At 37.2% G+C, this 24223-nt stretch overlaps 1 protein-coding gene across 1 annotated transcript in view; it reads right to left on the reverse strand.

The window, feature by feature from the left end:
- The window catches only part of LOC129247398 (microtubule-associated protein Jupiter), a 78589-nt gene extending 75323 nt beyond the window's left edge, over positions 1–3266 (reverse strand). Inside the window, exon 1 of the mRNA XM_054886554.1 lies at positions 3145–3266. Within this exon, the coding sequence (XP_054742529.1) occupies positions 3145–3266 (122 nt within the window). The remainder of the gene's footprint in view (positions 1–3144) is intronic.
- Between the last annotated feature and the right edge of the window lie 20957 nt (positions 3267–24223).

Below are 24223 nucleotides of genomic sequence, written 5' to 3' on the forward strand. Positions count from 1 at the left end.
CTTCAAATGTGGCACTGCTGTTTGGACGGAATTGCAGCAACCAGCAATAAGAGTTGGAAAGATCAATCGAGCACGTAGACATGTACGTATGTATATATGTATGTACATACATATCAGGCGCATATGCATCTATGGATATGTATGTTCTAGAGATGCCAATCGCGGAATCCCAGTGTTTTTCAGGGCCCGCAAACCTCGGGATTCCGACATTATTTAAATATCGAATTGAAAGCACAAAAAATTTGTTTATTACAAAACTTTGATTAGGGATTTTTTCCATTTAATTCGGCTCGAAAAGCAGTTAGGGTCAATGACTAATAAGCGATGCTAACAACTGAATTTTGGCCTATTAGTGATGATATGGATGGTGCCACATGCCACACAGCCACCGAAACAATGAATTTATTACAAAGCAAATTTCCCGATCGCATAATTTCACGAAATTCAGATATTAACTGGACGCCGCAGTCAATTAATTTAACACCAATGGATTATTTATGATTCTGCTTAAAACTCACAATCCGTGACGTGATAAGGGGGCGTCCATAAATTACGTGAGATGTTTAAGGGGGGGAGGGGGTCGAGTCAAATCTCATCTAATCTTACGTTGGAGAGAGGGGGGGTCTCGGCAAGTATCACGCAATTTTTTTTCCGATTGACACAAAAAAAATTATACTATTTTGGTCCAATATCCAGATTGAACATGCTTAAGATTTAATCTTAAGCGTAATCGTAGTATGATTAAGATCATTTACTAATTCGTTCGAAAGAAAATAATTTCATTCATACTTCGACGTTATATGTACATTACTAGCGTCAAACCACCATATTTGTTTTATACCAAATAGCTCAATTTAATCTGAATTTACAGTACAGTGTAGCCCGTCGTTTGTTTTCGCGCCACTATCAGCCGAACGCGCGACTCAATGAACAAGAGCGTACGAGCTGAGTGGCAGCGACACACGGACATGTTCCAACCTTCTTTGTTTATTATTGTAAATGTTTTACTCGACTCAGTTCATGCTCTTACTAATTTAAAATGAGTTATCCAGATTTTTATAACGCATACGTCAAAAGATACGTCTATAAGGCGAAGAAGTCCTGCCACGACGATGTGATAAAATTATGAAATACCTCGAAGCAAAAATTCCCGAAGAAAGAAGAGTTAATACATCACATGAACGGCTTCTCAGGGAATCCACTGAGAGAAAAGTTCGGTCTACTTTAGCATTCCTTCAAAAGGTAGGTTAAATATATATGTTTTTAAGAAAATACTTTTTTTATATAAAGTTTATTATTACAATTAATAGCATAAAAAAAAACTGAAACAGTGAAATTCTTGATAAAATATGCTAAAATCATAACTACAAAATATTAGCGCTCTCATTTCCTTCACTGTTTTCACATAATTCAAAATCAGCTTCTTGTGATGAGCGATGATGTGGATGAAGCTATGTCGGACACTACACCATCTAACGTACGTCCCACTCCAGCACAAGATACTATGAAGAAACAGATTGCTAAGCTGTATATGGAGCTTGACCTAAGTGCTGCAGCGCACGCCGGAGTGATCTGCATATGATTCTTCACGACCGTTTTCTGCCACCTCAATACTCTATCACTCAGGTTGATGGACGTTTGACAATTTCGGACTTTAAAGAACATGACGGAAAGTCATTCGCTCCATTTCGAATACGCTTTCCGATTCAACCGCTGAATGCCTTCATCAGCACGCCTTATGATCTCTATTGCCCAAGTAAAATAAAATGTAAATAATTGGCGCGTACACTTCTGTTAGGTGTTTGGCCGAGCTCCTCCTCCTATTTGTGGTGTGCGTCTTGATGTTGTTCCACAAATGGAGGGACCTACAGTTTCAAGCCGACTCCGAACGGCAGATATTTTTATGAGGAGCTTTTTCATGGCAGAAATACACTCGGAGGTTTGCCGTTGCCTGCCGAGGCGCGACCGCTTTTAGAAAAAGGTTTTTCTGAATTTTGCTTTCACCGAGATTCGAACCAACGACTTCTCTGTGAATTCCGAATGGTAATACCGCACCAACCCATTCGGCTACGGCGGCCGCCATGCCCATTATATTGCCCAAGTATACGAGATAATTTAGAGAAAAGATGCTGCAGTACATGCGGTATTTACTTCGCATCTATCACAAGAGCTGCAGAGCACAGGCGAGCAGCTCACATTGCACCAGCTAAGCAAGCGCGTATGTTCAGCAAAGTGCGACCCTCACGGATTGTCAGAAGACGAGCTAATGAGTTACTGTGCGCAAGCGTCAACGCCTTAGAGTGGATAGATCAGAACGAAGTTGAAGGGGCAGATGATTTTACTGAAAATCTTATGGACATGTTGGTCCCAATAGTCTCTCTTGAAACCGCGCATGATTCTCCATGGACTGAATTAGAGTAGATATTTTTTTTTAATCGCAGTAGTTAAGATTTAAGTCTTCTATTGTTAAATTTTTATTACACTTATAACTCTCAGCAATATTGATTACTAGTCTTAAATAGTCGTAAATAAAAGCACGGAGCAAATTTTTTTTTTCTTTTTACAATAACAATCCAACGCGTTTACATAAGAAACCCACATTTTGAAAAATCTCACGTGAGATTGGGGGATGGGGGAGGGGGTTGAATAAAATCTCACGACATCTCACCAGGGGGGGAGGGAGGTACAGAAAATAAAAAAAAACACCTCCCGTAATTTATGGACGCCCCCTAACGAAATAGGCTCGCCATTTTTTTAAAAAGTAATTAGAAATCTTGAAGAAAGAAGCGACATCCAGACATCTGTCAAACTTTATTTTTCATCTATAAATTTCAAAACATACTATTTCTAATCTAATGCAAATTTTAATAATTTTCATATTAATTATTATTTTTTTTTTGTTTTGAAAGCCCCTATACCATAAATAAATCAACTCATTCAGTCGAGTTATTGCATTTTACCAATATTAGTTTATGCATTTTTACTCAAAATTTATGTTCCAAAGTGAGATAACGGGATCACGGGATTACCTCAAAAAATACCGAAATTCAAAATGTTTCGGTAATATTGGCATCCCTAGTTTCTACATATGCACATTTGTGGTCGTAGTCTGAGGATATCTAGTCAACGAGCCGGCAATCCTACCAGCGTGCCACCACCACCGGCAGCAATAGGCTCATTGTAGGTAGGCGGTGGGTGTTCACTGCCATTGCCGCCAGAGCTATCGCCACCGCTGTGTGCTGTGTGCTATGTGCCGCTGTTGCCATTGTGATTGCCGGTGATTACATTCGGTGAATGTGAGCTTTATTGTGCGCGCGCGACACACAAATGTTAGTGGCTTTGATATGTATGTTGCTTGTATGACGGTGGCGGACGAGCATGCATGGTATTTGATGTATTTCTCTGTGGCATGTAATGAAGTTGTGGCGCATGCGCGCAGCTGGTATTCTGTTTTTTTGTTTTTTTTTGGTGTTAGCCTCAGCACAACTTCGAGTATGAGTGCTCTTTTCACATCTCATATTTCACTTTTTTTGCTATTCAGTATTGTTTAGTGACTAACCATCCAGTCAGCGAGTCAGCCACCACAGCACAGCGCAACTCAGTTCACTTCTGCCAGCCACAAGGCTTGTGCAACAACGTTTGATTAATTGCCATTGATTTCTGCAGCAGCCACAATGGAGCTGCCCTTGTAGACACTCAGCATACAAAAGTAGTCAGTTGGAGAATGTGAGCCGAAGAAAATTTCGCTGTTAGCGAATATGGATTAAAATAAAAGGTATGAATGAAAAATCAAAAAACAAAAATAAGAAAAATCAACTAAAAATTAATGAAGAAACAACACAAAATTGCATAGAAAATAAATTTTTCATTGATGAAGTTGCTTTTATATCCAGCAGCGATTAGCAGCGTTCAGGTGGTCACAAACAGCAGCTGCTTTAAATATAGTTTTGCGGCTATTTGCCCTCACCTTGCTCCTCTTGCACCACCACTCACCACCCACCGCGACACCTCCTTCGCCTGCTCAAACGCTGCTGGCTGCAGGCATCACTAGCTACATATACACTCATAACTGCATACATACAGCCAGCTACATAATTTAGTACACAATTTATTGCACCTAATGAATTCCGCGCTGATTGCCCAGCCATTGATAGCTTGATTTAGTTGTTGGCTTTCTTCTTTATTTTTTCATATTTGTTTTTTATTGTTTCTTCAATTTTCTATTTATATTTTTTCCTTATTTCTTAAAAACTCTTTCTGTTTGTGTTGCTATGTATCTTGCTTCACATGTATCCATAACACATCTTGCGTTTGCTGATTGCCCCTCAGTGGTATGCAAATATTTGGCTACAATCTATCAATTTTTTGACTGAGTGAGCTATTGCACTCTACAATATTGTCTAACTACATACATATTGTTGATTGGCTGCGGGCTTGTATAGTAATTTATGGGTAAATTAAGTTAACAAGCTGTATGAGGATAAATAATATTGGAAGAGCTGGGTGGCCGAAAGCCGTACTTATTGATTTTGATAAGAAAGAAAGTTAATATGCACATCACAAAGAAGATAGCTGGAAAATGAATATTTAACAAAATTTTGGGAAATATTGTAGCTTAAAGGGGTATTTGAAAAGAGCGTGCATCTCACGTAAAGACTTGGCAATAAATTTCTTCAGCTACTTTGGTATATTAATGGTCCAGGAAATTGCTAATAAGCTTAAAGGTTTTCCAATATAGACAGGTCAATTCGGCAGTCATGTTCTTCTTTTTGGCAGCGGTCGTCAAAACTGTTGTTTATTATTCAGCCACTGATGACAGCTTATACGATTGAGCAAATAATAAAACTTTATTATTCAAATTAGTGTTCGTTTAATGGCCAAATTTGATCCGACCGGAAGAAAAAACTTGTTGGTATAAACGTTGCGCGCAGATGCGGTGGCCCTTTAAAATCTTCTCTTCAATGTTTAATGTCCGTGCTACATTCTTTTCGCAGACTATAAGTGAGTTTTATGCCCGAATTCTGTAAGCGAATCTCATCTCAAGTCACTAAAATTGAGATTATAAATTAGTGACTCTTTTTGTGACTTGAGACGATTTTACTATTCAGTAAGGGAAAGTCACAAGAATTTCACCAAATATCATGGTGAAAATAAATAGAGACAGTCAGCTGATGGCACGTATCGGCTAGAGATAGTCAAAAAGTTGAGCAAAAATTCACTTATCGATTCCATATGTAATGGAATTTTTTAAACTCATTTATCAAGCGAAATTCTTCATCAAAAACATAAAGAATATGAATATTACTAAGCTCATACAAAATAACGTTTTTAATTTCTGTTTTATAAACCGTTTACCTGAATCGGTTTATCAACAATTCAATTGAGACAAACAAAATTAATAATCGATAAATGTTGAATTGCATCTCAATATACATTCCGTTGAAATGAACGAGATGGGAATTCCGCTCAAACTTGTCAAGTGGTTTGAGATCTTGAATAAGTTCCCAGCAGAGGGATTTCGGTAATCTGAAAAACCTCCTGGAAACGTCTTCTTCCAGAAGTAATGGGTCTTCCGTGCTGCGTAAACTTGCCGGAATCCGTCTACGCATATTTCTAAAACGTTAATAAATAAATACATAATTATTCGTATTCTTAAGAAATTTTTACCCAAAACATATTACTTCGCTTCATTTTCGCGCTTTTTTTGCAATATATATAAAGTAATTAATTCCTCTTCCATATTTTTCGTTTTGTGAACTACTCAGAAGTAGATCACTAATTAGTGACTTTTTTTTAAGACTAATGACGTGAGATTGCTTACTGAATTGCAAATAGTCTCAAAATCCAATTTCACCACGAAAAGTCTCAATTTGTGACTTGAGACTGCTTACAGAATTCGGGCATTAGGGGCTTTTGGGACTGTCAAAGGTAAGTAAATTCATGTGAATCAAAAAGCAATTTAATGAAATAGTCTTTCAAATACTTACAGGAATATGTACGTTGCAAAAAGAAATGAACAGAATTCACAAAACTTACCTGTAAAAAAAGAAAAAAGAATGTTTTAGAATATTTATTTATCAGTAGTTGAATTCATAATCAGAAAGTAAAAATATAAGCAAAATACGAGTAGCTACAAAAGAAGTACTTATAAAGTTTTTAAACTTTTTTCTCCATCTTAGCTTGATTACTATCTCTGCCACTGCCCCGCTCTGACAAAAACCTGGTTTATGCATAAAGACTTTTTCTTTTGTTTTTGGAAAAAAGCCTGCCATTGGCATAAAACCCAGCACACCTCCGTGCGTATTTTTGTTATGTTTTTGTTATGAAAGAATTTCCTATGGAAAACTAACAGTTCTTTAGTTGATCAACAAGAAGATGACCACAACCAATTGGAGGGAAAGGTTGGCTTGGCCAAAGGTTATAAGCGTCGGCATATTATTAGAAGCATCCGCACATAATATTAAAAAATTTATTTTATTGCTCTTCAAATATAAAAAAAACACAACAATCCCCAAAAAATTGTTGCTCTAACTTTGAAAAATTTATAATTCTTAGGTTGATATCAAATAAAATTCCCCCCTGATCTGCACGTTGATACATCATTCCCTACTAAATATCCAAGCTTTGAGAAATTTACAATTCTCTGGTTGATATCCAATAGCTCCACTTGATCTCCATAATTAAGATGAGATTAACCCTTTCGCGATATTGTTGCCATATGGCAACAGTAAACTTTAAAAGGCCGTCAACACTCTCTTCTAAAAAATATCAACTTTTTTGTTACATATTTTCAAAACTTGAAGTTTAATGGTTAAACAGAAATAAAATAAATAATAACCGCCCATTATATATCGGTAATACAACATTTTTAAAGAAAGCCTTCTGGCATATAGCACTTCACTCTGAAATTTGTATTTTGCATTTTTCGATTTTTGAGGCATTTTGGGCAAATGTTTTGAACAATTTTTGAATAAAGTATATAGAAAAATGTTCAATCTGTCATTTGGCATATAAATATTTTTTCGCTCGCAGCTTTAAAAGCTGTGCTAATTTTTAAAACAACAAATTTCTCGTAAGGTGTTAACTTGCATTAGATTGCAGAAGGAGTTTATTTGCGATTGAAACCAATACAAAACATTTGTTGCCATATGGCAACATTAAAAAAAAGCACTTAACAAAACAAATAAAAAAAAAATTTATTTGTATTATTATTGGTCCTAAAATAAATACTCAGACAAAAATTTGGATAAAAAATAAAAAGATGTAGCGAAAGGGTTAAGAATAATTTTCCCAAGCGTGCCATAATTTGTTCATATACAAAACTCGTATGCAATCTAAGAAAAATTTCCTCGAGCATAAAATGTACAACAGTTGTAATATCGACCCGTTCAAGTATGTTTTGCCAACATTGGAGCCTATGTTCATTTATTTAAAAAAAAAAAACAGGTGGCATTATTACCATCAGTACGGAGATAACGAATTGTTCTTAAAAATCGACCATTTTCATAATAAGTTTCAATTATTTTAATATGTGGTTCTATCGTACAAAATTGTAAATTTGCCCACTTGACAAATGTCACAAGATGGCATAAAAAAGGTACCGTCTAGGAATTATTCACTACCGACACCGAAAGTCCCTTTAAGTTAGTTGAAACTCCCGAACAAACCTAGTTGAAAACTTCTCGAGAAATTATTAACAACTTTATAGCTCTTGTGCCTGTATGCTTCTATTCTATGGATTTGCTAATCTCATTAAAAATACTTATGCTTCAATAAAAAATATTCAATAATAATAATGAGTCCAAAATATGTTTTGTCGCACAGAATATTAAATACTTATGTGTATTTTTTTTATTCGTATATAATTTCAAGGAGTGAAATAAGTTCTATGATTGTTTATGTTTTCTTAAAATAACTATTTCTTCTTTATTTTTAAAAAAATTTGTGATATTCGGTGCAAGAGATGAATGACAATCGGAGACTCCAGTCCAATATATTTTGTTCGACATTGTATGTACATACATATGTATGTGGACATCTCTTTCACCCCAAATAAGCTCACAACTAACAAACTATCATTTATCATCATTCACTTTTTTAGCAAACAATTTAACAATAGCTTTGCAACAATTGATGTATCATTAGGTACGTGGCCTATCGAACAGCCTAGCGACCAAACACCAGTCATCATCGCATTTTCATTGTTCAGTTATTGTGTGTGCAGAGTAAACGTACTATATACGAGTATATCTACTTATATGTAGGTATTTACTTTTGTATCCACCTGTCATGGGGTATTGCGCCGCAAGTTGTCAACCTCTGACACATGCCACACAATTCAATTACTTAATGAAAACTCAACTAAATGCATATAAAGGTTTTCTTTTTTAATCAGTGTGACATCTTGCACATGAGTGTACGTGTGCGCGTGTGTGCCTGTGTAAGTCAGCAGCAAGATCACCATCCCAAAAGTAATAAATACTTGAAATCGAATCTGTGCTTGACAGTTGGCGGGAAGTGCTGTACATACACACACATATGCAGGCGATACTTGGTAGTACAAACGGACAGATACAGTTCCACACGAGTGTTCAAGTGAAAGTACGATATGGCTAAGACAATAAGCGAAAAGGGGCGATGATTTGGTATTGAACCAAACCATAAAAACAAAAAAATGCAATTGCATGCAACACAAAAGAGCGAGAGTTTCTGAACAAAAACCTAATGAAATGTGAAAAATCACTCGATTTTGTTGCTTGGCCCCTTTCATTAGACAAAGATAAAAAATTGTATTACTCTATGAAATTTTATTTTGGCTTTTGTGCATTTCTTTTTTTTTTATTGATATTGGTCTGTTGGTTTGTGAAAAATCCAAATGTGGCCGTAAATAGTATTTACCGACTGGCTGGTGGCTAGCTGGCTAGCTGGTGGCAGGCGGTACAATGACACCGCAAATGGAATGGAACGGAACTTCAGCCAGCCAGGCGATCAGCCCAAACAATCGTACAGGAACGAAAGTTTACTAAAAGAAAGGCGGGCAACAAACGGCAGCAGCCAAAACTTCAAGCCACATGTGTGGCGCATACTCGCATGCGAGTTTCGTTTCGAGGGAAAGGTCCGAATGACCAATTCTAAACATACAAAAATAAAAATAAAATAATAAACACAATGGCGATTGCTATCGTCAGTAAACGAACGACCCAGAGGCATAATAGTGCTAGGCTAATAACAGTAAAATCAACGATATCAATTACTGCTGCCACCGAAATATGTTTGCTTCTGCTGGTATTGTAGGTAACATTCACTCAAGTGTAGCCAGGAAAGAAATAATGGTGGTAGACAGTGAGGAGGGTGAAATGCCATATTAAATATAGGTTATACACAAATGTATCAAAAACATATTGAAAGTGGGCAAGGAAACGGAAATTACGCTTCGCTAGTTGGTCCCCTTATTTAAAACCAGCAACAAGTGCAACTTTTTTGAAGTCAATAAAAAAAATAATTCAAGTCAATAAAATATCGATCGATCTGAACAGAATACAATTTATTTATTGTATTTTTTTATCAGCCAGTATTTGTGTTTATTATGTCGCGATCGCGCTTGAGTCCCGAAATTTCGGGGTACCCTGTGTTTTTCTTATTCTGAGACAGCAATTAACATTTGATCGCCATCGGGAGCTGAAAAAGGAAGAGAGACGTATTATCAGAATGAAGAAACGAGAGGCCGAAATACGAGAGTGCTAGGAGCTTGAGATGCTGGCTAACAGTAAAAACGCCCGAAAATTGTATCAGAAAGTTCGGCGGCTTACAGAATATTTCAAGATCGGGCCGATTTTCTATAAGAACAAAGACGGCGATCTGGTGACTGACACCCAGAGAGCGTGCTTGAATTATGGAGGGAACATTTCTCGAACCTGTTAAACAGTGATAGCTGAGAATGTCACAGAGAATGTAAAGATCCCGATACCCCAATCGTTGACGACGGAATTGTCGTTCCGCTACCCGACCATGACAAGGTGAAAATAGCGATAACGCGTCTAAAGAACAACAAAGCCGGGGGAGCCGACGGACTGCCGGCTCAGCTATTCAGCGAGGAGCTGGTAAAGTGGGATTGAAGCATGCCTGCCGGTTGGAATTTATGTGTGCTCTGCCCAATCGCGGGATTAGGCTTCTAAATATTGCGTATAAGGTCCTAGCGAGCTTATTGTGTAATCCCACTATCAACCAATTGATTGGACCTTATCAGTGTGGCTTCAGACCTGGAAAATCCACCACCGATCAGATATGCACAATACGCCAAGTCTTGGAACAGACCCAGGAAAGGAGAATCGACACACACCACCTTTTGGTCGATTTCAAAGCTGCATTCGATAGTATGAAAAGAAGTTGCTGATATGACTCAATATTTTAACATCGCCCCAAAACTAATACGGTTATGCAAGATAACGTTGAGTAATACCAGCAGCGCCGTCAGAATTGGGAAGGTCCTTTCCGAGCCGTTTGATACCAAACGAGATTTCAGACAGGGTGATGCTCTGTCGTGTGACTTCTTTAACCTGATGTTGGAAAAGATCGTGCGTGCCACAGAATTTAATCACTCAAGCAGAGTTTTTCTTATAAGAGCGTATAATTGTTGGCGTATGCCGATTTTGATACTGAAATCCAACGTAGATTATCTCTTGACAACAAGTGCTACTTTAGACGAAGTAGACATTTGAGTAGTATAGTCCTATTTCGACGAACAAAATTAACACTCCATAAGGCTTTCATCATACCCGTCTTCTCGTATGAATGATGACAACATCCGATGTGGCGTCCCTGGGAGTGTTTGAGAGAAAAATTCTGCGGAAGATTTTTGGACCTTTGCACGTTGGTGACGGCGAGTAGAAGAAGAAGCTTTTGGCTCTTTGTACAATAAATGTATCTTGCACATTAAGCTTTCTGCGACATCACAATCATCAGTTCACATCCATAAAGTAGCGTTGGTATTAAGAACGTTTTTGCTAAAATTAGTCGATTTTTCATTGTGGCAATGTGCTGAGTAGCCTATAAATATGCTTTGATTGCATTTCCCATTTTTCGTTTCATTCTTTATTTTCTTCATAATTTTTTCTCCTTTATATTCTCATAAAATAGCTTAATTTTGCTGGAGTAGTACACCACAGAAAAATTGTATACTTTCTGCTAGGTTTCAAAACGATTCACTAATGCGTCTGAAGTAGGAGCGGGAATCAAAAATGAAAGCAAACAGTAGATGAATATTTTGCGCCCAATGCAGCGGTCAGTAAATCGAATAAAAAAAAAAAACAGATTTTATCCTTAGAAGTCTATGGCGAATCTGCTAATGTATTATAAAATAAAAGTAAAAAAAAAAGAAAATGTCTTAGAGACGGAACATTGTAGAACCATTTACTAATAAGGAAAAAATAAAGCAAAGCTTGTGTGTTAGGGAATAAGTTCGGCCTTTACTATAAGCGCCATACCGGTATTACTATATAAATATAAGCATTATTACTTTCGTAATGGACAAATGTTTCCCATTCTCAAAATGTTAGTGGCAACAAAGGAAATGACTGCATTTGGTCATTAATTTTTCGTCACACCTACTGTCAGCTTATGTGGAGGCACTTTCACCGATTATTCAATGCGAAAATTCAGTGATTGCCACAACATTCGTGTAATATTTCATATTTCAAGGCTTAACTTTAGACGAATATCGATTAAAAATTATATAAAAAATATATATAAATGTACAACGTATATGCATATATGTATATATGTATATATATATATATATGGGGTGCTTTTTTAACTGCATGAGAACTATCGATATCAATAACTATGTTTTGACAGCTAAGAATGGCAAACTGTGTTGACATTTCTGTGCAGTGAGGTTTGGCAAGTCATCATGAACCGTTTAATGCCAGCACAAAGAACAACGTTTCCAAATTGGGGAAATTTACTCTGAAAAAAAGAAAAAAATAAATCTGTTCGCGAAGTTCATAGAGCACTTCCTTCATTTGACGTGCGATTTACACGCTGGTAGCATCAGCGGTCCTTATTTCTTTCGAAATGAGAAAGGAGCTGCCGTTATGTTGAATGACGAGCGCTATCGAGCCGTGCTGACTGAATTTTCGTTTCCAAAAATTAATCAGCTAAACATAAACGACATTTAGTTCCAACAAGACGGCGCAACCTGTCACAGCGCGCTTGGCAATCGATTTATTGGACTGATCGAATGGGCCATGTAACTCGTAGCCACGGCGGTCATACCTATGCCTGATATCATTAAAAAAACTTCATTCCAACAATGTTTCTATTTTGTATTATCACTTTAAGTTGTAAAGCTCTTAAAAAACACCCGATATATTTTACTAGCTAAGAAGCGTTAACATGGCATACAATTTAAATTGACTACTGTAGACGTCAATATTTTCATAAAATTTTTTTTTTATTTTCATTTATTGCGCCTTTTTTGTCTAAATTTAATTATCTCGTGCGCATCACAAACAGCAAATGGAAAAACTGCAATCCCAACCATCTCTGGTAACATCTTCCATACTGCTCTGCCAAAGCCTCTTTACCGTAAAACTGCAGTGTTCATTGAGTTTGCAACATTTATCGCTTGTTTTTTCCACCATTTTAATTTAATCCGTTACTCACATACTTGTACTACGTTTGACCAACTTTCAAGTTGTTGTATTAAAACTTGACAGATTTTCGATTACTTTAAAGCCTTTTAAAATTTCTTTTCATTTATCAAAACAACCAACAGTAGGAGGAGTCTTGCATGTCACACTGAGGCGCGTAGTTAGATAGTGAGCCAACGCGAGGCAAATAAGTTGGTCGTTGCAAGCGAGCAGCAGTTAATAATGCGGCATGTGGCATGTTGCATTTAATATTACAATATTCACCGAATGTATGTGTGTAAGTTTTACAAACGAGCGAATGGTTTTGGTGGTCGAATGTTCGATCCATCGATCAATTTGTTTTCCGTAACCTCATGCATTTAGTGTGCGTCGACTTAAAAGCGCAAACAAATAAGCCAGAGGAGCACATTTGCTGGGTATTATTTGTCCAATCAATCTGTTGCTCCTACACAGCGTTTTTCGTCGTTGCTTATCGACGCAATGACATTTTAATAACGTACAGTTAAAGTGCGCTTTTAATACAAATATGTGACACACCCAAAAAATTGTTTGCTGATTTCGTTCGCTTGTAGTTTATTTAGTTTCATTGTCAATTGATTGAATGGAGTGGAAATTCGCTTGAAATAATTAATGACAATTGTTAATTTTTTGGTTGATAAGTATTGAAAGTGACGCATATTAACCAGTAGAGGAATCAAAATTTATACGCCATTTTAATATTTTTCATTTGAACACACGCAAAATTTTATCTCGATTTGTCCAAGGCGAGTTCATAGAACGCATTAAGGGGTTACAGGGGTTACGTTGGTTCAAAAAATCGATATATTTTTTTTTGCTTATTAATTTCATTAACAGCTCAAGAATATTATCCTAAACTTTTAAGTCGATCCGAATAATAGTTTCGAAGAAACAGCCTTAAGAATGTGTGCGCTCCAAGCCACTTTTATTGTTACTCAAAACTTTAAACGCGTTTTTCTCAGAACCGTGTTTTCAAAGTCCGTTGTCAAATGTTCTCGAAAACTACTCAACCGATCTTGATGAAATTTTACACAGGTGTTCGAGATACAATTTGCACGTGCTTAGACGAAGGATTTTTTTTTTCAATTCCAACTATTTAAAAAAAACCAAATGTTAAGCAAATTTTACGAAATTTTAATTTTTTGGAAAAATGTCTGCCCCAATTCCAATTTTTACTTTTTTTCTTTCCTTCGTTCAAGCACGAGCTTATGATCTTAATTAAAACACTTATTTTTATTTATTCATTTTTGATGATCCTGTCAGGAGTTATGCTGACAACGCGGACGCACCTTTTTTCGAGGGGTCACCGGAAATGACGTCACAATCTCCTCTATTGTTTAATTTTTTGTTTAATTTCAGAAATTATTCTTTAAATATGTATCTATAAGACAGACAAAGTTTGAGTTAAATAAATAATTTTTTACATAGAAAAAAAAAATATTTACAATAGGCCTTTTTTACCCGACGAAACCCATGTACCCCCTAAGCGAATATTTGACCAAGAAGCCCAAATTACCAGAGGATTATTCTGGCAAAAAAATTAAATTGGCCATTTTTAATGAAGTTCTTAAGAACAGGAAGCGTTTTTCGATGTGCACATCAGCATATGCAGCTCAACCAAAGGCAGATTCAGCAGATAGCAGCAGCAGCGTTGTAATTTTGCCCTTTTTTTATATACAGGGTTGCCCATATTCGAAGGACCCATCTGGCAACCCTGTATTTTTTGACACAGACGTCAAGTCGCTTAATGACATACCGCGTTGGAAGCGTCAGTCCAAGCAGATTTTTACCATGGAACAGTGCACACCACGCGAGCGCTCCCAAATTGTTGAAAGTTACATTCAACAAAAGAAGTCAAAAGAAGAAGTAAAGAAGTGGAAGTATTTACGCCACTGAAAATCCTCACAAAATTCAAGAGGTACCTCTTTACGACGAAAAAGTCACTGTTTGGTGCGGCGTTAGTGCGAAAACGATTATTGGGCCGTTTTTCTTCGAAAATGAAGATGGTCAAGCTGTTACCGTCAATCAGGAGCGTTATCGCGCTATGATAACCACTTTTGTGATGGCAATTATTCGTCGAAAGCGTATGAAGCAGTTCTGGTTTCAACAAGACGGCGCTCCACCACGCACAGCTCGCACCACAATCGATTTTTTGAAGAAATTGTTCCCTCGTCGTTTAATGTGGAAAAATGACGATTTTGACTGGCCCCCGCGTTCGCCCGATTTAACGCCACCTGACTTCTTCTTGTGGGGATATTTAAAATCAAAGGTTTATATTAATAAGCCAAAGACCATAGAAAAGCTCAAGAACAACATCCGTGAGTGATGTCAACAAATCCACTTGAACCAAATAAAATGATTATTATCGTCAACATAAAAGAAATTGTGTTTTTCTTTGATTTAAAAAAAAAAAACACATGGGTCCGTGGAATATGGGCAACCCCGTATTTAGTCTCTAAATTATAAATTTTTGTTTAAATTACTCTAAACTATCAACCTGTCAATCGATTTTTATATTCTAGTGACCAAAAGTAAAAAGAAAATACATTGGCCTTATGTTTGTTTTTTCTTGCGTCCTGGCAATGCCGGTTACTTTAGCAGGTGATTCGATATTTGGAAGCTTGGGTCAATATCTTGGAGACTATTCATTAAATGAATAAGCCCGTAAGGTCTTTTGTGTCCCTTGCTCAAAACAAAATACCTCATCCAAACCCAGCTCTCTCAATAAACCTAAGGTGGCACTGGATTGAGCTGAGCGTATGTGCTTTTCTTCTGAGCGCATCTGCCTGATATGTCTTTTCCTTCTTTTCGCTATGCCATCGTATTCGAGTGTATTCGTATTCGAGCCTAGTGGAAATATACTAATAAGCAATTTCCATATGATAATTTATCTTGTTTTAAGAAGTATTTCACAATGTAATCGCTAATCGCGCCTACCAATGAGGTCATATAGTATAGTTTCTTTAATTTCAAGTCAAGCTCTTCTCGTTGGTTACGAGTATTAAATTCATTAAAATCAATTTTTTTAAACAAACTAATTTTTTAATAATGCATCACTAATACGCTCGGTTTCTGAAATTATTGCAAGAAAAATAGGGTTTCAGTAAATACCAAAAAGACCAGAAGACACATTTTGGAAGAATGTTGAAGAGGAGCAAAAAGACTAGGACTGCCGATTCTCCCTAAAAAGTGTCATCCATATCCAGAGGATTAGAGGCATCTCTCAATGTTGAAAATTTCTGCCTTTTTTCAATCAAAAATACTATTAGCGCACCCAAATAGAATTCATTTTTAACGGCAGAAAATGCAAATAATTACACAATTAATTAAAAAATCCAAATTTCGCATTTTTTCCTAGTACACATGGATTCAATGACAGAATTCTTTTCGTAGTCGTACCGGAGGCTACCGGTCATTTGACGATCGGCACTCACGCAGAAAAGCTGTGTATTACTATTTAACCCCCACTGCAGAAGTTGTGGAGACCTTTCAGAGAAGTAGTCTGTTGATCACTTTTTCTGTAAATGTCCAGGCTTGGCAGCTAGACGATTAAGGTCACTGGGTGCTCTTTTCTTCGACAGCTTGGGGCAGTAAAGAACGGAGTTAAATTTGATCAAATCAATCGAATCTTTTTATCAGGCTGTGTTAACATTTTTTAAGAATAGCAGAATAAATACACATTTAAAGATGTTTAGTTAAACGCATACCCACTTACCTATATTATTTGTTTTTCTATACCTTCAGTTTATTATCAAAAAAGTATGAGAAATACGCCTTCTAAATGTAGCTAAAACTTCCGAACTCACAACCAATTTAGCTATAATAGAATTGCCGAAACCTCACAAATGGGATCTACATACATACGCATATATGTACATATATGGACATTTTAAATCAGATTTGTTGTTGCAACAATGTTTGTAAGTACTTCATACCCATATTAGGATGAATTTACAATAGTTCTAAATCCTTCAATATCAATTTCCTTCCACACAAACGTCTTCCCTTCAGCCCACTCAAAGTAAATGTTCTACAACGCCTAACTATAGAGAAAAGGTACTGCACGCGCACGCATGCGCAGCAACGCACTCGACATTTAAGTCAAAGATGCGAGCCTACCTCCGCTTCAAACACACGCGCACTGTTGCAAGCAAAAGGAAAAAAATACTTAAAAGCAAAGTAGACATCGCGTGGCTGGATAGACAATGTTACGCGTCATTGAGCCAGTGATTTATGAGCAACAGCTGTCCGTCAGACAGATCCACCGACCAGGGAACGTGCTGCAAAAGCAACTGCGTAGTGAGATAGGCAGCGAGAGGATGGACAACACTTGCAACATACACAGCTAAAGGAAAGTGCAACGAAGCAAGAAATGCGAAAATAAAAGAAACAAAAAAAAAAAAAAAAAATTAAAAAAAGACTAGCGAAAATACCTCAAATTGATTTGTATACACAGAAATTTTGTGTTCAATGTCTCCGCTAGGCTGGCTCTGGTGATTTAGTAGATTCGGCGGCTATCAGTTGCTGTTTGCAATAGGCTTCTAAAGACATTTAAATCTTCATTTAATTTCTTTACGCTGAGCGCGTGCAGCTTTAATTCAATAAGCATTGTTACAGCAACAACATCAGAAGCAATAACACCAACAGCAATAATGGCTACCAATTTACTTTGAAGCCGCATAGCAAAAGCTTGCATGCGCTGCGCACCACATTCCCGCCGTTCACGCACCCCCTTTTTGGCACCAGCCCATTCTTCCAGATATTCGCTATGAAGAACATGGCATATGCGCATGCGCATATCATGCGTAACCATTACAAATACATTAATCAAAATGTTGACGTTGCCCGCGTGACTGCCGCAGCAGCAAAATCAAAGCAAGACACATGAAGGGTGGAGCAACAGTAGAAACGTTGCATCCCATATGTTACACACTGTCGTCTTAGTGTAATAGAGTGCCATGACATTGACATAGACAGGCAGTCAGGCAGTTAGACAGTTAGGCAGCTGAACAGCGAAAGAGCTGGCGGTCTTGAAGCCAACAGAAAAATATAGTAAAGTGTGGTAGCAAAAGTGGCAATAGAGCCAATGGCGGTCAAATGGACAGACGCATAACAGTTGTTCGTAGAAATGCAAAAAATTGTATATTTCAACAATAACAAAAGCAAATCTTACCAATGCCACAACATGAACAACAACAACAACGAACAGTGATGCTTAACAGCTTTTAAGTAGTCATGTAAGCAAATTTATTGTCTGTCTGTTGCAGCTACCGTGTTGGTTTTTGTGGCGACCCGCATTTAACCTTCAGTTTGGGGCTGGTGAGAAGAAATCTGCCTTGAAGAAGGTAGAAATCGTAAATGTCTGCGAACTTTGGTTTACGATTTATTAGTTATTGGGTTATTACTCGGGGTAGACAAGAAATGCATATTGACTATACGAAGTTATGATTTTGGTTTAGACTAAGGGCAATGGAACTTGCCAGCTCTTCAGTTTTTATTGGAAAATGTTTAGTATTAGGTGCAATGTCGTTTTAATTAAAAACTTAGATTTTTATGATCAACAATAAGTCACCGTTCGATTTATTTTTAAATTACATTTTTAATATGGACAGTTTGTAATAAATCTCCGCGGCACAAAATGCATCGCTCTACGCTTTAAAAAGTTTAGATTAGTTTAGGTTGCAGCGGTTATCCACAATGGGACGCACTCAGCCCATAGCTCATAGCGCATAGTGTATTGTTATGTCGCCTGGGGAACTCGTTGTGATTTTTCCTCAACCTTAGAAAGTCTATAATTTCTACAGCGCAGTGGCACAGAAGGCGCAAAATCGTCTTTTTCTCTTCCTCATCTAAAAAGCTTCTGCTGAAGTCATGTGACTGCACACCTAGCCTCTAGGCGTGTCTGCCATGGGACAGCGTGCAGTTATAATGGATATCAGTGTGCTAAGACTATGCTGACTATGCTTATTGTGATTCATCAGGGATTCTGTGCGTTGAGCATTGTAAGTCCGCCACAATTCCCAAGCGGTTCTGAATGTGTATTCGTCCACCATCTTTCATTAACTATTCTTACAAATTTCCCTAAGATAAGTTCGCTAGTTCATCGGCCTTACATTGCCCCCTTGCTGTATGTATTTGGGCAAAAATAATCAGCCATATCTTTAAGAAATGCGCAGAAATTCAAGATTGTCGACTGCTTTGTGCGAGACTTTATAGCCGACGGCTGTTAGTGAAGATGTAGGTATCATCTCCAGGTATCGCATCACAGTCAATCACTTTCACGACCTTAAATATGGCTAGCAGTTCAGCAGGGTAGTTAGGGAGCCGAAAACTAAAAGAGAGAGAACGCTCCTTATACTTCGTAAAGAATTCAAGTTTATTAAGGCAGATCTTGCATCATGTGAAAGATGTGAAAGCAAAACAAAACAAAAATTTTGTCGGATAGAGACAAGTTTAATTGACTCAGAAATCCCAAAACTCATAAGATTATGTAGAATGACATTGAAAATGGCCAAAGTGAGCCTTGGGATCAAGCAAAGAATTGCTCCTGTGAGGAGGTCCTATTTTGAGTTCGGTAGGGAATTGAAAAACTTGAACGATTTGGAAGAAATATAAAAAGTCATTAAAAACATTCGAGGTACATAATAATTTCATGCAATATGCCGGAACCGCGTAGGCAACGGGCACTGCAGCAGATGTAATGAGGAATTGTACGGGCCTCGTGAAACCCGGGTATTTTCGCACAATTACGTTACGGATATTATAGCAGGCTAAATCCTACTTATCCAGAATCGACACCGACATACTTAATATATTTATTTATTTATTAAGCCAATGAGTAGATTTTTATAGGCTAAGTGGACATAAATAAAAAAAAAAAATAAATAATTGGCGCGTACACTTCTGTTAGGTGTTTGGCCGAGCTCCTCCTCCTATTTGTGGCGTGCGTCTTGATGTTGTTCCACAAATGGAGGGACCTACAGTTTCAAGCCGACTCCGAACGGCAGATATTTTTATGAGGAGCTTTTTCATGGCAGAAATACACTAGGAGGTTTGCCATTGCCTGCCGAGGGCGACCGCTATTAGAAAAATGTTTTTATTAATTTTGCTTTCACCGAGATTCGAACCAACAACCTCTCTGTGAATTCCGAATGGTAATCACACACCAACCCATTCGGCTACGGCGGCCGTAAATGGCCCTAGCGCCATCAAATATGGGAAGACTTCTCCGAGGCGTTGTAAACCAAATAGAGTTCTTGACAATAAAGCTGTGTGACTTCCTCCATTTGTATAAATATAATAATAAAAAAAGTTATCAACAAAGTGAGCCTTGGGATCAAGCGAAGAATTGCTCCTGTGAGGAAGTCCTATTTTGAGTTCGGTAGGCAATTGAAAAACTACTCTATGGTACTCCCATCATGTCCGGCCTTTTATATGACATCAAAACTTGGACGATTTGGAAGAAATATAAAAAGTCATTAAAAGCATTCGAGGTACATAATAATTTCATGCAATATACCGGAACCGCGTAGGCAATGGGCACTGAAGCAGATGTAATGACTGTACGGGCCTCGTGAAACCCGGGTATTTTCGCACAATTACGTTACGGATATTATAACAAGCTAAATCCTACTTATCCAGAATCGACACCGACATACTTATTTATTTATTTATTAAGCCTATGAATATAGTAGATTTTTATAGGCTAAGTGGACCTATTTTAAAGCTAATAGGAAACAAAAAAAGGAAGTACAATTAAACTATTTATAATACAATAAATATTCAAAGACTTTAATAGGTGATCTTTTGAAAATGAAAAATCTATGTCAACAAATTTAGAGATTTTATTAAACTCAATTAAGGTTCTCGTAATAGAAGCATTCTGAGCATAAGAAGACCAACATAGAAGAACTCCGAAATACGCAGAGCTCTGGCCGGAATATTAGAGAAAATCCTCTCAAGAAGCATTCGTCATATATATGGCATGTGAAGGTACCTTGCACAATACTAACCACCTATTCACATTTCCACTAAAATCCACTCACTTACACCTCTTTCCCTCTGGTTCAGCCATGGGAAAACAGCTCCCTTCCTCGGCCTACCGTAAGATGAGATATACGACAAAGACCGAAGGATTCACTACACCGGGTAAGGTTTATAAATAAATTGTCATTATAAGACGCATGAAAATACTAAGCCTTCTAGGGTCTGACGATTTCATACGTGTGTATGTACGATTACGTTTTGGTGAAAAGATCTTTTGAAGCGCACAACCACAATGGAAGAACCAAATCGAAAAGTAACTGCTTGCAACTTTGAAAAGAAGAGATGCAACTAGCGAGGTTTCCACTGACGTTGTCCATTTTAAACGACAAAAAGCGAAACGAATCGAGACAAAAACATCGTAATCGTAAGCCAGGCATTGGTTGTTGCAACAAAAATATTCCCCATGCATGCATGGGAAACGATGCTGGAGTGACACTCCTTAGCTGGATATAAAACTGGGTCGTTGGTAACGTAGAACCCACTACCGTGGGAACAACTAGGTATTGGTCGCTCTGTAAGCCATTGTCGACTTAGTGCATTGCTGTAAGGTTTTAAACTAAGCTAAATTGCTAGAGGAACAATTTAAGTTAAACAAACCAGGTAAACTGCACAAGTTTCTCGCGTTGTAGTTTTTCCTTTTCTTTAACCCCTTGGCGTGCCATTTAGTTCGACGAAACTCGGGCCAAAGTGTCACACGTCAACGCGTGGTAAACAGATCAGAATAATATAAACTACATACTCGTGACTAACTCTGGTGGCGCACAGAAACTAACATTCAATCGCGACCCAAGCTCGTGATGTTTAGGTTTGATCCGACTAGCTGTACATGACCTCAGCTCATGATATTTACGTTTGGCCCGACGATCTATTCACGAGCTTGGCTCGTCATATTCATGTTTGTGCCAAAATTTTCATCACGAGTCAGACTCGTTAAAGCACGGCAAGGGGTTAAAACTCTCTAAGCTCGAAAACAAAGCACTGAATTTAAAAAATAAGGTCAAGCGAATTATATATCCTCTAGAGCCCTATTCTGTTGTGCTTACCAAGGTAGTCGATCAAATAAGAACTCTAATACTTTAATAAGAATTGGGTGAGAATTTCGAAGCGAAAGAAAAAATTTACAACAAACATTTTATACTTTCCTACAACTCTTCCGTATTTTATTTAAATTAAGAAAAGTTTAGACATTTAAAAGAGAGTTCATCCACATCACCAAACACAAACACCGATTACGGACATATTAATTTACATTACACGATCGAAAGCAAATAATAAGCATTTAAATCAAATAAAACGTGCAAATAAATCAGTGGCAAGCGACAGGATGACCAAAAAAAAGAAAACAAGCTAAAAAGGAACGAGTCTCTTATGTGCAAAACACACAAAAAAGGAAAAAAATATAAAAAAATGACTCGACGCAGACAACAAATTGCATATTAAATCAATTGTGGACAATTACACTGATGTGGACAATTTTTTCACAGTCAAAGAGATTGGCAAATTCAAACAAGCGCAAATAAAAATAAAAAAACAACAACAAAAAACACATGCGGTGCGCTGCTGCCGAAAGAAAAACTATGGCGCACCCAACAGTCAGCAGATTTTCCTAAGATTTTTTATTTTTCCCTCACTTTTCATTTACTTATTTTTATTTCTTGTTATGAAAACATATTAGTTGAACATTTACCCAGCTGGCTAGCTGTAAGCTTGGAAGCAATAAAAACAATATATATACACATACACATACATATATGAAATGAAGGTGTTAGTGTTAATGGTGTAAATTAATGCTTTGCAACAGAGTCAATGTCAGGTTTGCGGTGTTTGGTTTATGGCTGCTTGACGGTCAAACACAGAAACAGCGAAAAAAGGCTGCTTAGTTGCATGAATTGCCGCTGCTGAAGGAGTTTCAACAGTTAGCAGAGGTGATTGCTTGTTACTTTGCTGCTGTGGGAAAATTTGTGCAATATTTGTAGTTGTTAAAAAACAATCTGGTGTCAAGTGTGAATTTTCACATTTGGTTGTTAAATGCTTTGCAAAGTTAAGTTTTATTTTTCATATAACAAAAATCAATGGTTTGGAGTTGGGAATTTTTAGAAAAGGCAGCTAAGTATAAACTCTACAACTGGCGTATAAAATGAAGTTCAAAAATATTTATGAATGCACGCTAATAACTATGCACAGAAGGCTCCAATTTGTACACAGACGCCTGTATTTTGAAGCTAATATCTCCTGAGAAGTTCTTTTCAACATAAATTGCTTTGATTTACAAAAGAGGCGTGTTTATGAACCAAAAAGTGTTCAAAAATCTAAAATTTAGTTTTCAAATTGCAAAAAATCAAGATGACTCAATCGATTTGAGTGATATTTGTTTGCTATAAAACTTTGTGATGTTTACTGTCTGACTTATGTTCTTCAAATTTTTTTCTATTCTTGTTGCTTTGAGAAAAGTTAAGGCACTTTTATTCACCACAACTTTTTATGATTCTAACCGGGTTTTCCTGCGTGCCGCCTTTCGAGCTGTAGGCCCGACACAAAATTGCTTAAAATCAAAAATACTATATATGAATATGGTAATTTTAAAACAGCATTGCACATTTTTTTCCGTAAAACTCTAAGATTGCCGTTCGTAGGTGGAATAAAAATGTAAGGCCTCGTTTTTCGAGCACAAAATCAAGACTCACATAAATATGATGAGAAGTGCGGACTGAGCATACCTAGAGATTGCACACTAGGATGACAGAAAGACGGAATTTTTATACTATAATAAAAATTTAAATAAAAAAACACGAGTTTTTTTTTAATTTTTCACATTTTTTCTAAAGTGGGGAGGTTTTCAAAGTATTCATAAAAAAATAGTTAAATTATTTTTTTACACAAATCATAGGGCATAATTTCTTGTGCATTTGTGCATTGAAAAATAGCAAAACATGATATACGAAATTTACATAAACGTGACTTCTCCCCATGAAAATTCAATGGCAAATTTCAAAGCGTAAGGTCTTTTTTCAGGATCCTAACCAATTTCGCCGTGTCACTCATAGATTCAATATCGCTGCAGAATTCCCTATAAGCTATTTTTGATTCCAGAATTAGGTTCTTGTAGTTCTTTTGAACATGACAGTATCACTCCCAATCCTCAGCAAGATTAGTTTCGACTCACGCCTCAACACCTGGAGTTCTCGACCACCAAGAAACGGGAGTCCGGTCAATGAGAAGTCATATTAGACAGGCTGAGTAAAAACATTCAGTTAAGGCAGTGTAGTTTCTAAACAGCCGCCTCAATACCCTGTTTTTTCCGAAGTCTTCGTGGCGTCACACCACAGCCCCGCAATGTCCCTCTAAACTTGTACCAGTCTATTCTTCTAGGGTTTCGAGAGGGCAACGGCATTTGTGCCTCCTCGCTACACTGAAACTCAATGTTCCTGCGGTGCGAGCGCGACAGACCACACAAGTTTTAAATTTGATAAGGTGAGATTAATCACCTCCCGCCTTCTAGCAGTTACAGC

Source organism: Anastrepha obliqua, chromosome 1 (genome assembly GCF_027943255.1).
Source record: "Anastrepha obliqua isolate idAnaObli1 chromosome 1, idAnaObli1_1.0, whole genome shotgun sequence".
In the NCBI taxonomy this organism is placed as follows: Eukaryota; Metazoa; Arthropoda; class Insecta; order Diptera; family Tephritidae; genus Anastrepha; species Anastrepha obliqua.